This window comes from Salmo salar, chromosome 14 (genome assembly GCF_965601325.2).
Source record: "Salmo salar chromosome 14, fSalSal1, whole genome shotgun sequence".
NCBI lineage: Eukaryota > Metazoa > Chordata > Actinopteri > Salmoniformes > Salmonidae > Salmo > Salmo salar.
Genome location: NC_138304.1, coordinates 16,091,898 through 16,105,276, shown reverse-complemented (window position 1 = coordinate 16,105,276; position 13,379 = coordinate 16,091,898). Strand labels below are relative to the sequence as shown.

Genomic DNA, 13,379 nt, shown 5'->3' with positions numbered 1-13,379 from the left:
GGTGTTCTCTGGCAAATGCCAAACGTCCTGCACGGTGTTGGGCTATAAGCACAACCCCCACCTGTGGACGTCGGCCCTCATACCACCCTCATGGAGTCTGTTTCTGACCGTTTGAGCAGACATATGCACATTTGTGGCCTGCTGGAGGTCATTTTGCAGGGCTCTGGTGGGGCTCCTCCTGCTCCTCCTTGCACAAAGGCGGAGGTAGCGGTCCTGCTGCTGGGTTGTTGCCCTCCTACGGCTCCTCCACGTCTCCTGATGTACTGGCCTGTCTCCTGGTAGCGCCTCCATGCTCTGGACACTACGCTGACAGACACAGCAAACCTTCTTGCCACAGCTCGCATTGATGTGCCATCCTGGATGAGCTGCACTACCTGAGCCACTTGTGTGGGTTGTAGACTCCATCTCATGCTACCACTAGAGTGAAAGCACCGCCAGCATTCAAAAGTGACCAAAACATCAGCCAGGAAGCATAAGAACTGAGAAGTGGTCTGTGGTCACCACCTGCCGAACCACTCCTTTATTGGGGGTGTTTTGCTAATTGCCTATAATTTCCACCTGTTGTCTATTCCATTTGCACAACAGCATGTGAAATGTATTGTCAATCAGTGTTGCTTCCTAAGTGGACAGCAATATATATATATACTTTTTTCGTTGCCTGTTTAGCATGCTATTTTGGTATTAATACGTGTCACATATCAGTTTGCATACAAAGTAAAACATTTTTTTAAAAGCCGCATACAAACATGGTCTCTTTTTCTTTCTTGAGTAAGGCAGCTCCAAAATGCAGGCGTTTCAGCCTAGCTTTTCACTTAGGTAGAGAGCTAGTGTTTTCTTGACCTCTCCCACCATCTACTGTTAATTTATGAGTACTGCTCCAACTATACAAATCATACATCAACCACTAGAGAGCGCCCTCTATGCGGAAGTGAAGCTGTCAGTGCGAGACAGGAAATTAAACCAGGAATTATTTTACTGTAAAAGGAGCACAGACAGATTGCAGTATTCTTCTGTAAACAACAAAACATATCGTCAAAATGTCGAAAAATACTGATTCGAACCAATTCAGGAAGGTGGACGTTGACGAGTACGACGAGAACAAATTTGTGGATGATGAGGATAATGGAGAGAGTCAGGTCGGTCCAGATGAAGCAGAAGTGGATTCGCTGATCAGACAATATCCTTTTACGTTGATTTGATTTACTAAGAGCACAGTTACATTTGAGAAAGTGGCGTGAAGCCGATACAGATTTTCTCCAAAATGTTGCAATGCACAGACCATCTGCCAAGTCGTACTATGATGTTTCAGAATCAAGTATATGCTTTTGCGCGTGTCACTTCAAGTCAGGGCGTGGTGCTTTTATGTCTTTTAATCGTTTATATATATATATATATATGAGGAGAAAATACAATACACGTTGTGCAGTCAGATTTAGGGTTTTATTCAGTGGAAGTTTAGTGGTGGTGGTAGGCCTAATAATTTGTTTATTACCTGATGACAGAAATTTTCAAAGCAGGTTCTGACAAATTGGGGGGTAGGAAGTGAATTCCACCAGTCAGTGAGTCATTGAGTTTCTGAAACATGAAAGCAACGTGATTTGAAGAGGTGAATCAAGCTGACCATGACTGTCTCATCAGTGTTAAACTGTGTTGTGTGTTGTCTCTGTCTGTTTTCCTTAACACCGTGATGCACAGGCAACCTGATGGAAGCTCTGCAGGCTGTGCTGAAGAATCCCCCAATCAACACCAAAAACCAAAATGTTAAGGTGAGCCTTCATTACAACACAATAGATCCGTTTTGAGCATTAATAACGGCCCCATGTGAAACACAACTTGCCTCTGTGTTCCTCAAAATACACTTTGAGCTTCCATCTCCTCAAAACTGAACTGTATAGTCTGTGGTTCACACATCACACAGAGTCGAGGCATGTGAAAGTGTGTACTTCCTTAGCAGAAGATACTAAAATGTGTGTGTGTGTTATAGGATCGTGCTGAGGCCCTGGTGCTTAAAGTGCTGAGCGCCTTCAAGAGTAGTGACATTGAGAAGGCTGTTCAGTCTCTGGATAAGAACGGAGTTGACCTGCTCATGAAGTACATCTACAAGGGCTTTGAGAAGCCTTCTGAAAACAGCAGTGCTACACTGCTGCTGTGGCACGAAAAGGTAAGACTTATCCTTATTGGTGTATGGCTGGAAGCACTTGCAGGGTGTGTGGGCATGCTAAAGCCTGACTGATGATACAGTTGAAGTCGGAAGTTTACATACACCTTAGCCAAATACATTTAAACTCAGTTCTTCACAATTCCTGACATTTACTCCTAGTAAAAATTCCCTGTTTTAGGTCAGTTAGGATCACCACTTTATTTTAAGAATGTGAAATGTCAGAATAAGAGTAGAGAGAATTATTTATTTCAGCTTTTATTTCTATCATCACATTCCCAGTGGGTCAGAAGTTTACATACACTCAATTAGTATTTGGTAGCATTGCCTTAAAATTGTTTAACTTGGGTCAAATGTGTCGGGTAGCCTTCCACAAGCTTCCCACAATAAGTTGGGTGAATTTTGGCCCATTCCTCCTGACAGCTGGTGTAACTGAGTCAGGTTTGTAGGCCTTCTTGCTTGCACACGCTTTTTCAGTTCTGCCCACACATTTTCTATGGGATTGAGGTCAGTGCTTTGTGATGGCCACTCCAATACCTTGACTTTGTTGTCCTTAAGCCATTTTGCCACAACTTTGTGCTTCACGGTTGGGATGTTGTTCTTCGGCTTGCAAGCCTCCCCCTTTTTCCTCAAACATATCGATGGTCATTATGGCCAAACAGTTCTATTTTTGTTTCATCAGACCAGAGGACATTTCTCCAAAAAGTACAATCTTTGTCCCCATGTGCAGTTGCAAACTGTAGTCTGGCTTTTTTATGGCAGTTTTGGAGCAGTGGCTGTTGTTCTGGGACTGATTTGCACTTTTCGCACCAAAGTACGTCCATCTCTAGGAGACAGAACGCGTCTCCTTCTTTAGCGGTATGGCAGCTGCGTTGTCCCATGGTGTTTATAGTTGCGTACTATTGTTTGTACAGATGAACGTGGTACCTTCAAGTGTTTGGAAATTGCTCCCAAGGATGAACCAGGCTTGTGGAGGTCTACAATTTTTTTTCTGAGGTCTTGGCTGATTTATTTTGATTTTCTCCATGATATCAAGCAAAGAGGCACTGAGTTTGAAGGTAGGCCTTGAAATACATCCACAGGTACACATCCAATTGACTCAAATTTGGTCAATTATGTCAATTAGCCTATCAGAATCTTCTAAAGCCATGACATAATTTTCTAGAATTTTCCAAGCTGTTTAAAGGCATAGTCAACTTAGTGTATGTAAACTTCTGACCCACTGGAATTGTGATACAGTGAATTATAAGTGAAATATTCTTTCAGTAAACAATTGTTGGAAAATGACTTATGTCATGCACGAAGTAGATGTCCTAACCGACTTGCCAAAACTATAGTTAGTTAACAAGAAATTTGTGGAGTGGTTGACAAACGAGTTTCAATGACTCCAACCTAAGTGTATGTAAACTTCCGACTTCAACTGTATTCTTGTGGGAAGCTGCTATAGACGACCACATGCTAACAGTCAGTATCTGGATAATATGTGTGAAATGCTTGATAATGTATGTGATGTCAACAGAGAAGTATATTTTCTGTGTGATTTTAAATATTGACTGGCTCTCATCAAGCAGCCCACTCAAGGAAAAAATTCAAACTCTAACTAGTGCTTGTAAACTGGTTCAGGTTATCAGTCAACCTGCCAGGGTATTTATAAACAGCACAGGAATGAAATCATCAACATGTGTTGATCACGTCTTTACTAATGCTGCAGAAATTTGCTTTAAAGCAGTATCCAAATCCATAGGATGTAGTGATCACAATATAGTAGCCATATCTAGGAAAACCAAAGTTCCAAAGGCTGGGCATAATATAGTGTGTTAGAGGTCATACAATAAGTTTTGTAGTGATTCATATGTTGATGCTGTAAAGAATATTTGCTGGTCTGTGGTGTGTAACCTGACGCTGCACTTGACACATTTATGACATTTCTTATTCCTGTTACTAATAAGCATGCACCCATTTAAGAAAATGACTGTAAAAACTGTTAAATCCCCTTGGATTGATGAGGAATTGAAAATTGTATGGTTTAGAGGGATGAGGCAAAGGTATGGCAAATAAGTCTGGCAGCCCAACTGATTGGCAAATGTACTGCAAAATAAGAAATCATGTGACAAAGCTGAATACAAATAAAAATAAACTACACTATGAAACAAAGAAATTATATAAAGAATGATAGTAAAAAGCTTTGGAGCACCTTAAATGACATTTTGGGGAAACAAGCCAACTCGGCTCCATCGTTCATTGAGTCAGATGGCTCATTCATCAAAAAGCCCACTGATATTGCCATCTTATTTAATTACTTTTTCATTGGCAAGATAAACAAACTTAGGGATGACATGCCAGCAACAAATGCTGACACTACACATCCAAGTATATTTGACCAAATTATGAAAGACAAGAATTGTACTTTTGAATTCCGTAAAGTCAGTGTGGAAGAGGTGACAAAATTATTGTTGTCTATCAACAATGAAAAGCCACTGGGGTCTGACAATCTGGATGGAAAATGACTGAGGTTAATAGCAGACGATATTGCCACTCCTATTTGCTTCATCTTCAATTTCAGACTACTAGAAAGTGTGTGCCCTCAGGCCTGGAGGGAAGCTAAAGTCATTCCGCTACCTAATAATAGTAAAACCCCCTTTACTGGCTCAAATAGCCGACCAATCAGCCTGTTACCAACCCTTAGTAAACTTCTGAAACAAATAGTGTTTGACCAGATACAATACTACTTCACAGTAAATAAATTGACAACAGACTTTCAGCGTGCGTATAGGGAATGCCACTCAACAAGCACGGCACTAACACAAATGACTGATGATTGGCTGAGCGAAATTGATGATAAAATGATGTGGGGGCTGTCTTGTTAGAATTCAGTGCAGCTTTTGACATCGATCATAGTCTGCTGCTGGAAAAAACGTATGTGTTATGGCTTTACACCGCCTGCTATAAAGTGGATAAAGAGTTACTTGTCTAACAGAACACAGAGGGTGTTCTTTAATGGAAGCCTCTCCAACATAATCCAGGTAGAAGCAGGAATCCCCCAGGGTAGCTGTTTAGGCCACTTGCTTTTTTCAATCTTTACTAACGACATGCTTTGAATAAGGCCTGTGTGTCTATGTATGCGGATGACTCAACACTATACACATCAGCTACTACAGCGACTGAAATGACTGCAACACTTAACAAAGAGCTGCGGTTAGTTTCGGTATGGGTAGCAAGGAATAAGTTAATCCCAAATATTTCCAAAACTAAAAGCATAGTATTTGGGACAAATCAATCAATCACTAAACCATAAACCTCAACTACATATCATAATGAATAATGTGGAAATTGAACAAGTTGAGGTGACTAAACTGCTTGGAGTAACCCTGGATTGTAAACTGTCATGGTCAAAACGTATTGAAACAACAGTAGCTAAGATGGAGAGAAGTCTGTCTATTATAAAGCGCTGCTCTGCCTTCTTAACAACTATCAACAAGGCAGGACCTACAGGCTCTTTTGTTGCACCTGGACTACTGCTCAGTCGTGTGGTCAGGTGCCACAAAGAGGGACCTCCGAAAATTGCAGTTGGCTCAGAACAGGGCAGCATGGCTGGCCCTTAAAAGTACACAGAGAGCTAACATTAATGACATGCATGTCAATCTCTCATGGCTCAAAGTGAAAGAGAGACTGACTTCCTCATTACTTGTTTTTGTCAGAGGTGTTGACAAGCTGAATGCACCGGGCTGTCTGTTTTAAAATACTAGCACACAGCTCGGACAGCCATGCATACCCTACAAGACATACCACCAGAGGTCTCTTCACAGGCCCCAAGTCCAGAACAGACTATGGGAGGCACACAGTACTACATAGAGCCATGACTACATGGAACTCTATTCCACATCAGGTAACTGATGCAAGCAGTAGAATCAGATTTAAAAAGCAGATACAAATACACCTTATGGAACAGTGGGGACTGTGAAGTAACACAAACATAGGCACAGACACATGCATACACACACACATGATAACATACGCACTATACACACACGTACACATGGATTTTGTGTTGTAGATATGTGGTAGTGGAGTATGGGCCTGAGGGCACACACTTAGTATGTTGTGAATTCTGTATTGTATAACTGCCTTAATTTTGCCAGACCCCATGAAGAGTGGCAGCAGCTAATGGGGATCCATTAATAAATACAAATGCTAATTGACTGAACATTCCAAATTACCATGGCAACTATGTGTCGTAATATTAATATGCAGCCAGCGATCCGCAGTATCCAAGGTACAGCATCCTATCAACTGCGCTGCTGCGCTTATAGTCTATGGCGGGCCTGTGCGTCAAAATCTTCAACAGCAGTCAGCAGATCTCATGACCTGCTGCCCTGTTTTCCCCAACTCTTAAACTAAGCTTCAAATCCTTTCAAGTAACGCCGTCAATTAGAGCAAGGTACATAATGAGTCAAACAAGCACTAGGCCTAAAACATAAACAACAAACGTGAGCTGGTAGATTAGTCAGCCCACACGGGAGAGGGTGGGATTTACACTCTCAGTTTTGATGTGAGTCTTGCGCAACGGACATGCAGGACCATCCCTAACCTACAGGCCTACTGTGTTTTTTTTTAATAGATATGGATAAGATGGGTTCATGGTAGGTGCAGTTGGTAGGCTCATGGGTGCAACTCCAGGCTTGTAGGTTCGATTCCCACGGGGGACCAGTACGAGAGAAAAGTATGAAGATGTAGGCACTCACTAAGTCGCTTTTGATAAGAGCGTCTGCTAAATGACGTAAATGTAAAAATGCCTATCAAAACATTTAATTGTAAATAGAAGTGCCATGATCCCAAGGGAAATAGGCCTATGGGAGGAATATGAATTGATATTAATTTATATATTGTACCTGTAATGCCACCCGGACAAAATAAATAAACACATTGGTCTGAAAAATGACCTATGGGAGGTTTTTTTCTATATCCAGAGACCAAAAACCTGAACAGATGAACCCATTTTTTATTTGCAGACGGGGGGGGAATTGCATTGCAATTATGCATCACTATAGTCATTATATTGTAGGCTTCTGTTTTTAAATAGATAGGCCTACCACGAACCCATGTTATTCATATCAAAACATGCAACACCTACACATGCAGCAGCGAGTGGGCATGTCGCACATGTCACTGACTTCAGTAACGGTCCAGAAAGCAAGTGCCTACAAAAACAGTAGCCTACAACAAGTTTTTTGAGAATGTTGGCAGTCTATCCAGAGACACAAAAACTGACCAGATAAACACACAGGCTATTTGATTAGCAGGAGGGAGGAATTACATTGAATCAAAATCCACATTTCCAATGGGTGCTGCGAGCTGCTGATATAATGCTGTTATTCACATAGACTGTATTCATACTGTGCATGTATCTTTCTGTTTGTGTCGTAGGCTCTCTCTGCTGGAGGACTGGGCTCCATCGTGAGAGTGCTCACAGCCAGGAAAACTGTGTAGGCTTGTACTGGACCTGACTGATTGCCGCTGGGACCACTCACTCAGGGGATGTGCTGGCACTGGGAACCCCAGGGCGTGTAATCATAAAGCGTCTCAAAGTAGGAGTACTGATCGAGGATCAGTTTAGCCTTTTTTAGATCATGATGAATAAAAATACATGGACACTGAGACGCTTTATGAATATGGGCCCAGAACTGGTTTTCTCTCTACGCTTGAAGGAAGCTCGCAGACATCGGACAACCTGTCTCAAACGGCCCCTTCGTAGTCCTACAATGCTTAACGATATTCGATCGGAATCCAACGTTTGTCAAATGTTTTGCGATGTTGTTGTCAAAGAAGATGAGAAATACTTATATTGTAAGATTTACATCATCGTAACGTCATAAGGATGACATGTAATATTGTGTCATTTTCCAAGATAAATATTGCGCTATTGTCACGGTGGGTAGGATGGCACCTAAAGTAAGCTTTCATTCCCTCTAATGCAGAGACCAGTTTGTGTGTGATTATGCTGGAACAAGTTAACCTGGTCCCAGATCTGTTTGTCATCTATAGCCAACTCCACTGGGCATTTAATAATATACAGCACTAACAGATCTAGGACCAAGCTAGTAACAAGTCCTTTGGAATGTAGTGATGGAGGATGCACATGTTCCTGGACACATGTCTCAGAGGGCCTCTTCTTTTCTATAACCTATTTACATGTATAGAAAAATATTCGAATGTCTTGGTAGAGTTATTGAGGGAATATCATGTTCCTTTAGAACAAGTGTAAACATTCTGAATCAAATGACCAAATGCCTTATTGAAATATTCTTTTTTTTTTTTATATATATGCTGTATAGAACAATTCTGGATTTAATAAACAAACATCTTACTATTTGTTTTGTAATTTTTTTCAGAAATTTTCACATTTCTTAAATTTCAAATACTAAAGTTTCTCTATGGAAAAACAAGACAATGGAAAATGTCTATGAAAAAACTGCAAAAAAAATAAATAATAATTACATGCCAATCAATGCTTTCTTCTCTTTATTCATATACTGGTATCTTGCAACGGTTCATTTTGCATTTCTTCCCTGATTGTTGTTGTCATGGTAACCTGCGAGCCGCCACAGCTGACCCAGGTGGTAGATCACCCAGTCTCATAAAGTTCATCCTAGATCAACGGTCCCTCTGCCATCCAGTCATGAAGGAGGATCTGCTCTAGAACAGGCCTCTTGGTGGGATCCTGCTGCAGACAGCAGTTGATCAACTCTTTACACTCTGTACCATAAAGACAAAAATGATAGGATGGTGAGTTTGCCTTTGGGTCTCTATATATATATTTTTTTGTCATTGAGCACCATTTTATGTATCCATAACCACATCCAAATACATACCCACGTTTACCAACACAAACTCTAATTTTCTCTCTCAAATGGTCTCTCGCTCTTGCCTCCCTCCCGCTCACCTTTAGTCAGGCCCTTTTTGAAGCGCAGGCGACCAGCAATGATATCAGCCTCCTTGTTGAAGGGCAGACGGCCACACACCAGGCCGTAGAGCAGTACCCCCAGTGACCAGATGGTGGCGTGGCGGCCCTGGTACACACCGCTCAGCACCCACTCTGGAGGACAGTACTCCTCTGTGCCTGAGGAAGGGGGAAAACATTAGAATTATTTTTGTTTTTTATCTTTACCACTGGTCATGTACATTAGGGCACACTGAAAAAATGTTTTTAAATGGAAAACAGTAATGAGCGCTTCTTATTGGACGAGTTTAGATAGTACCTCCCCATTTCCCTCAGTTTCAGAGCGTTCCCTTGCATTTCGTGCCTACTGAACATAATAACCCTGACCAGCCATTCTCCTGTTGTGTCCTACCTGAGTAGTCTCTGTAGGAGGATTCTCTCAGAAGGTCTCCACAGCCAAAGTCGATGAGCTTAACCCGCAGGTTGTCCGTCTGCACCAGCAGGTTCTCAGCCTTGACGTCTCGGTGCAAGACCCCTCGGTCGCGGCAATGCCGAACAGCCAGTACCACCTGTAATAACATAATATATGCCTCTTAACAAACAGTGGTTAAGTAAAGTGTGAATTAGTAGTGACTAGAGATATTTGTGTATGTGATCCCTGTGGGAAATGAACACACAACCTTAGCGTTTCTAGCGCCACGCTTTTACCAACTGCGACACACAGGTCTAGACCCATCACCTGTATCATGATGATCCTGGCCAGACACTCGTCCACCCGGCCTCCCAGCTCCTCGATGAAATCAAACAGGTCCATGCAGGGATAGGGTCTCTCCACCACCAGGATGAAACGCTCGGCCTCCTCGAACCAATCCAGCAGGCCCAGAACGTAGCAGCAGGACGGGGGCCGTGAGACGATCTGCATCAGGGCCACCTCCAGGGGCAAGGCACTCCTCTCTCCGGGCTGGAGGTGAGAGGGGTTGGGAAGTTGGAGAGGTGAAGGGGAGAGAGGTGGAAAGGTTGAGAGGGGGGTTGCCATTAGATGAGAAGTTTTCCACAGGTGAGAAGGAGAGTGAAGAACAACAACAAGCGTTCCCTTTATTGAGAGTAAGGACCGACAGAACGCCCAACCAACCGTTTACCAACGGAGAATGCAAGAGGCCGAGCCAAACCCAGACCAAAACCCAGTAGGAGCGTTCTTGTCTTCTTAGACTTACGGTACTTGCAATTGCGTCAACTAAAACAGGCTACTTACAAGCTTTACGTATGGCTCAGCCATTCCTCTGTTCACATACTTTATGGCCACCTGAGGGGGAAAAAGCAACATGATATATTCATATAGTAGTGTGCTTTCACTTCTTGCGTTACATGAATATTGATAGATGACAAATCTAATGTTAACTCTTATCTGTTAACTTACTACCACCAGAATTAGAATTCTATAACCAACTGTTAAAAGCTTCACCTGTTGGCCGTCACTTTTGCGCATGGCGGCGTAGACCGCCCCACATCCTCCTTTACCCAGCATGCTCCCCAGTGTGAAGAGAGACTCAAAGCTACCTGCAACAAAGTTACACATGAGATAAAGCCCAAATCATCACAGATTAGAAATAACAAACTCAAGATTAGATACTGTTTCATGTCATATTCAAATACTAGTTCTTCTTTAGCCTGGTCCCAGATGTCTTTGTGCTGTTTTACCACCTCCTGTGGTCATTGTCAGGCCCATGGCAAGACAGCACTAACACATCTGGGACCAGGCTAATTCTTCTTCTTCTGCTGACTTGATACTACGTGTAGTCTGGTCTTACTGGGGTTGGGTCCAAGATTAAAGATACTGGAGTCTGAGGATGAAGATGAAGAAGAGGATGATCCTCTATAGTTGGGTAGTGGGTTCTTCAACTGGCCTCTCCTTTGTCGTGTTAGATAGTGGACAACAATGGGTATCTCCGGACTAGTGTTTCTATTGTTCTTATTCCTCTTCCAGCCCTCCCTGGACCACACCCTCTCCACCAACTCCTCACTGCTCTCCTCCTCCTCTCTGGCCCTCTTTCGTCTCTTCCGTTTGGTGTTATCCTCACGCCATCTCAGGTTTAGTGCCTTACCATTGTTCACCAACCCTCCCCTCCCTCCCCTCCCTCCCTTCAGTCCCGAGCAGGAAAGAACTGCGCTCTCATCTTCCTCCTCCTCCTCCTCGTCTTCCTCCTTGACTTCGTTCTGTCCTCTCAGGGTTTCCTCTTTTCTCTTCCTCCCTTTCTCTCTAATGGCAGCAGCTTCTCTCTCAAGCTCAGCCTGCCTATGTGGAGCTGGAGCTGGGGCTCTGGGCCTTAGTCTATAAGTGTACGTTAAGGCCGGAGTGACCTGTCTTCCTACTGTCTCACTCTGAGAAGAAGGACTTCTGCTGGATGTCTCACTACGACTTCTGCGTCGGCTCAGGAGCGATTCCTCCCCCGTGTCCTTGGCTTTGACTCTCTCTCTGGACTTCAGTTTGATCATGTTGGGCCTCATGCGTGGGTTCTTGGCTCGGGATGGACCGGGAGAGTCCTTATTGGTGGGTTCGCTCCTACTTGGTTTTGGTTTGGGTCTGGCTCGGCCTCTAGCGTTCTCTCTTAGTAAATGGTTGGGTGTTCTGTTGGTCCTTACTCTCAACAAATAAGGGAATGCTTGTTGTTGTTGTTCCTCCTCACTCTCTGTCTCCTGGGAGTGACTCTCCCTGACCCTCAGCCCTGATATCTCTTCAAACAGACAAGCAGCCTCCTTCATCGCTCTTCTACTTTCTCTCTCCTGTCTTTCTCCTTCACTCTCTCCAGATGTCTCACTCTCACTTGCAGAGCTGGAGCTGCTGCTGCTGCTTCCTTCCTCTTCTTCCTTACTCTCATCCCTCTCTCCCTCCCTCTCTCTGCAGCTCCCAGGAGATTGGTCCCTCTCGATTTGGGTCCTGCGTCTCCTGATAGGGTTGGCTAACCTCCTGCCTTGGGGAGAGTTTCTCCTTCTTCCGCACGGAGACCTGCACCTCCTCACAGAGTCGGCCTCCAGCCTCTTACGGGGAGAGCGTTTCATCCCATCTCTAGAGGCGACTAGTGGAGGCCTGCACCTCCTCACAGAGTTGGCGTCCATTCTCCTGCGCTGTGGCTGGGGAGAGTCTCTCCTCTCTGTTGGCTCAGAGGCTCCTGGTGGGCAGGGGAAAGCCGGAGTCCCACGCTTCCCTCTCCTCTCTCTCCCCCTCCTCAGCACTTTCAGTGAGTCTCTGGCCATGGAGAGAGGTCTCCTAAGCCCCCTACGCCTCCCACAGACTGGCAGGGAAATAGAGTACCACTACGTTTTTTCAGACTGAAACAATCGTCTAGCCTGTTACCGTATGTTTTACCACTATAATCGAATAATATACTTGATTTGTAACCCTCGCCTCTAATAATGGCACAACTTTGATTATCTTTAAAAAAAATGTTAATTCAGACAGGGTTGACCTTACTAATATTCTGTAATAGGAAACATATGAATCTACGTAAATGCATAATTCAAACTATTGGCATGTTCTATATATTGTAATAACCAATGATATTGTAATGCAATATTTATTTTTCAATTAATTATCTGAACCTACCAGGGGCAGTTGATGGATTTGACAACCTCCAAGATGCCATACCTCATGACCCACTGACTTTGTTGACCCCAAATGGATACAGAGGCATGGTGATGTCACAATGAACCACAGGTGAGACTGTTCATGATGTCATAATGTGACTGTGCTTGGACACAATATGATGTCACAGAGGAGGTTCCAAATCCCAATTCCATAGTCTAACTACCATAGTAACATATTATTTGCGTTATTTAGAAGTTCATCTATCAATAACCCAATGAATGTTACTATGGTAAATCATTTGTATTAACTTTTATTTAAAAAAAAAAAATAATAATAAAAAAATGGATGTCCCAATCACGTCACTTTTGTGTCGATTAGATTAGAATGTTAATGATTAGTAGACTAATCTACATCACACAATAGTTTATCACTGACTTTGGTTTCCAGACCTGAAATTCAACTGTCACCCTTACACTGATAGGTAACTGTACAGTCGTTTGACATCGATGTACTGTTCCCACTCTCAACACTGACGACTAGGTTCACTGCCAGTTGGTTACAAGCACGCTTGATTTTTTTTGCCTCAACTCCCACCGCCTTACAATCTCTAGGAAAGCTGGCAAAGATAGGAACACAGTGAGGGATCAAGGGGCAGAACTATATAACTCTCTCTCTAGATCCGGTAGTCCAGAGCTCAGCTG

The 13,379-nt window shown here is 43.3% G+C and overlaps 2 protein-coding genes across 3 annotated transcripts; one reads left to right on the top strand and one right to left on the bottom strand.

Annotated features, from left to right (window-relative positions):
- The first annotated feature begins 912 nt into the window (after positions 1 to 912).
- Positions 913 to 8,525, top strand: arpc5 (Actin-related protein 2/3 complex subunit 5). Of its 2 annotated transcripts, none has more exons than XM_082960647.1 (4): positions 913 to 1,178; positions 1,695 to 1,766; positions 1,985 to 2,161; positions 7,583 to 8,525. In XM_082960647.1, the coding sequence occupies exons 1-4, from the start codon at positions 1,038 to 1,040 to the stop codon at positions 7,643 to 7,645; spliced, it is 453 nt and encodes a 150-aa protein (XP_082816773.1). In that variant the 5' UTR covers positions 913 to 1,037; the 3' UTR covers positions 7,646 to 8,525.
- Positions 8,459 to 12,801, bottom strand: LOC106568914 (uncharacterized). Its single transcript, XM_014139743.3, has 8 exons — positions 12,697 to 12,801; positions 10,904 to 12,385; positions 10,558 to 10,652; positions 10,348 to 10,398; positions 9,835 to 10,056; positions 9,508 to 9,664; positions 9,099 to 9,275; positions 8,459 to 8,911 (listed from the first exon to the last, which is right to left on the bottom strand). The coding sequence occupies exons 1-8, from the start codon at positions 12,734 to 12,736 to the stop codon at positions 8,805 to 8,807; spliced, it is 2,331 nt and encodes a 776-aa protein (XP_013995218.1). The 5' UTR covers positions 12,737 to 12,801; the 3' UTR covers positions 8,459 to 8,804.
- Between the last annotated feature and the right edge of the window lie 578 nt (positions 12,802 to 13,379).

Coding starts and splice junctions, on each gene's coding strand:
- arpc5 (XM_082960647.1), top strand. CDS start 1,038: ATGTCGAAAAATACTGATTCGAACCAATTCAGGAAGGTGGACGTTGAC. Junction 1,767..1,984: donor CCAAAAACCAAAATGTTAAG/GTGAGCCTTCAT, acceptor TGTGTGTTATAG/GATCGTGCTGAGGCCCTGGT. Junction 2,162..7,582: donor TGCTGCTGTGGCACGAAAAG/GTAAGACTTATC, acceptor TTTGTGTCGTAG/GCTCTCTCTGCTGGAGGACT.
- LOC106568914 (XM_014139743.3), bottom strand. CDS start 12,736: ATGGCATCTTGGAGGTTGTCAAATCCATCAACTGCCCCTG. Junction 12,386..12,696: donor AAATCCATCAACTGCCCCTG/GTAGGTTCAGAT, acceptor TTTCCCTGCCAG/TCTGTGGGAGGCGTAGGGGG. Junction 8,912..9,098: donor CAAAAAGGGCCTGACTAAAG/GTGAGCGGGAGG, acceptor TTTATGGTACAG/AGTGTAAAGAGTTGATCAAC.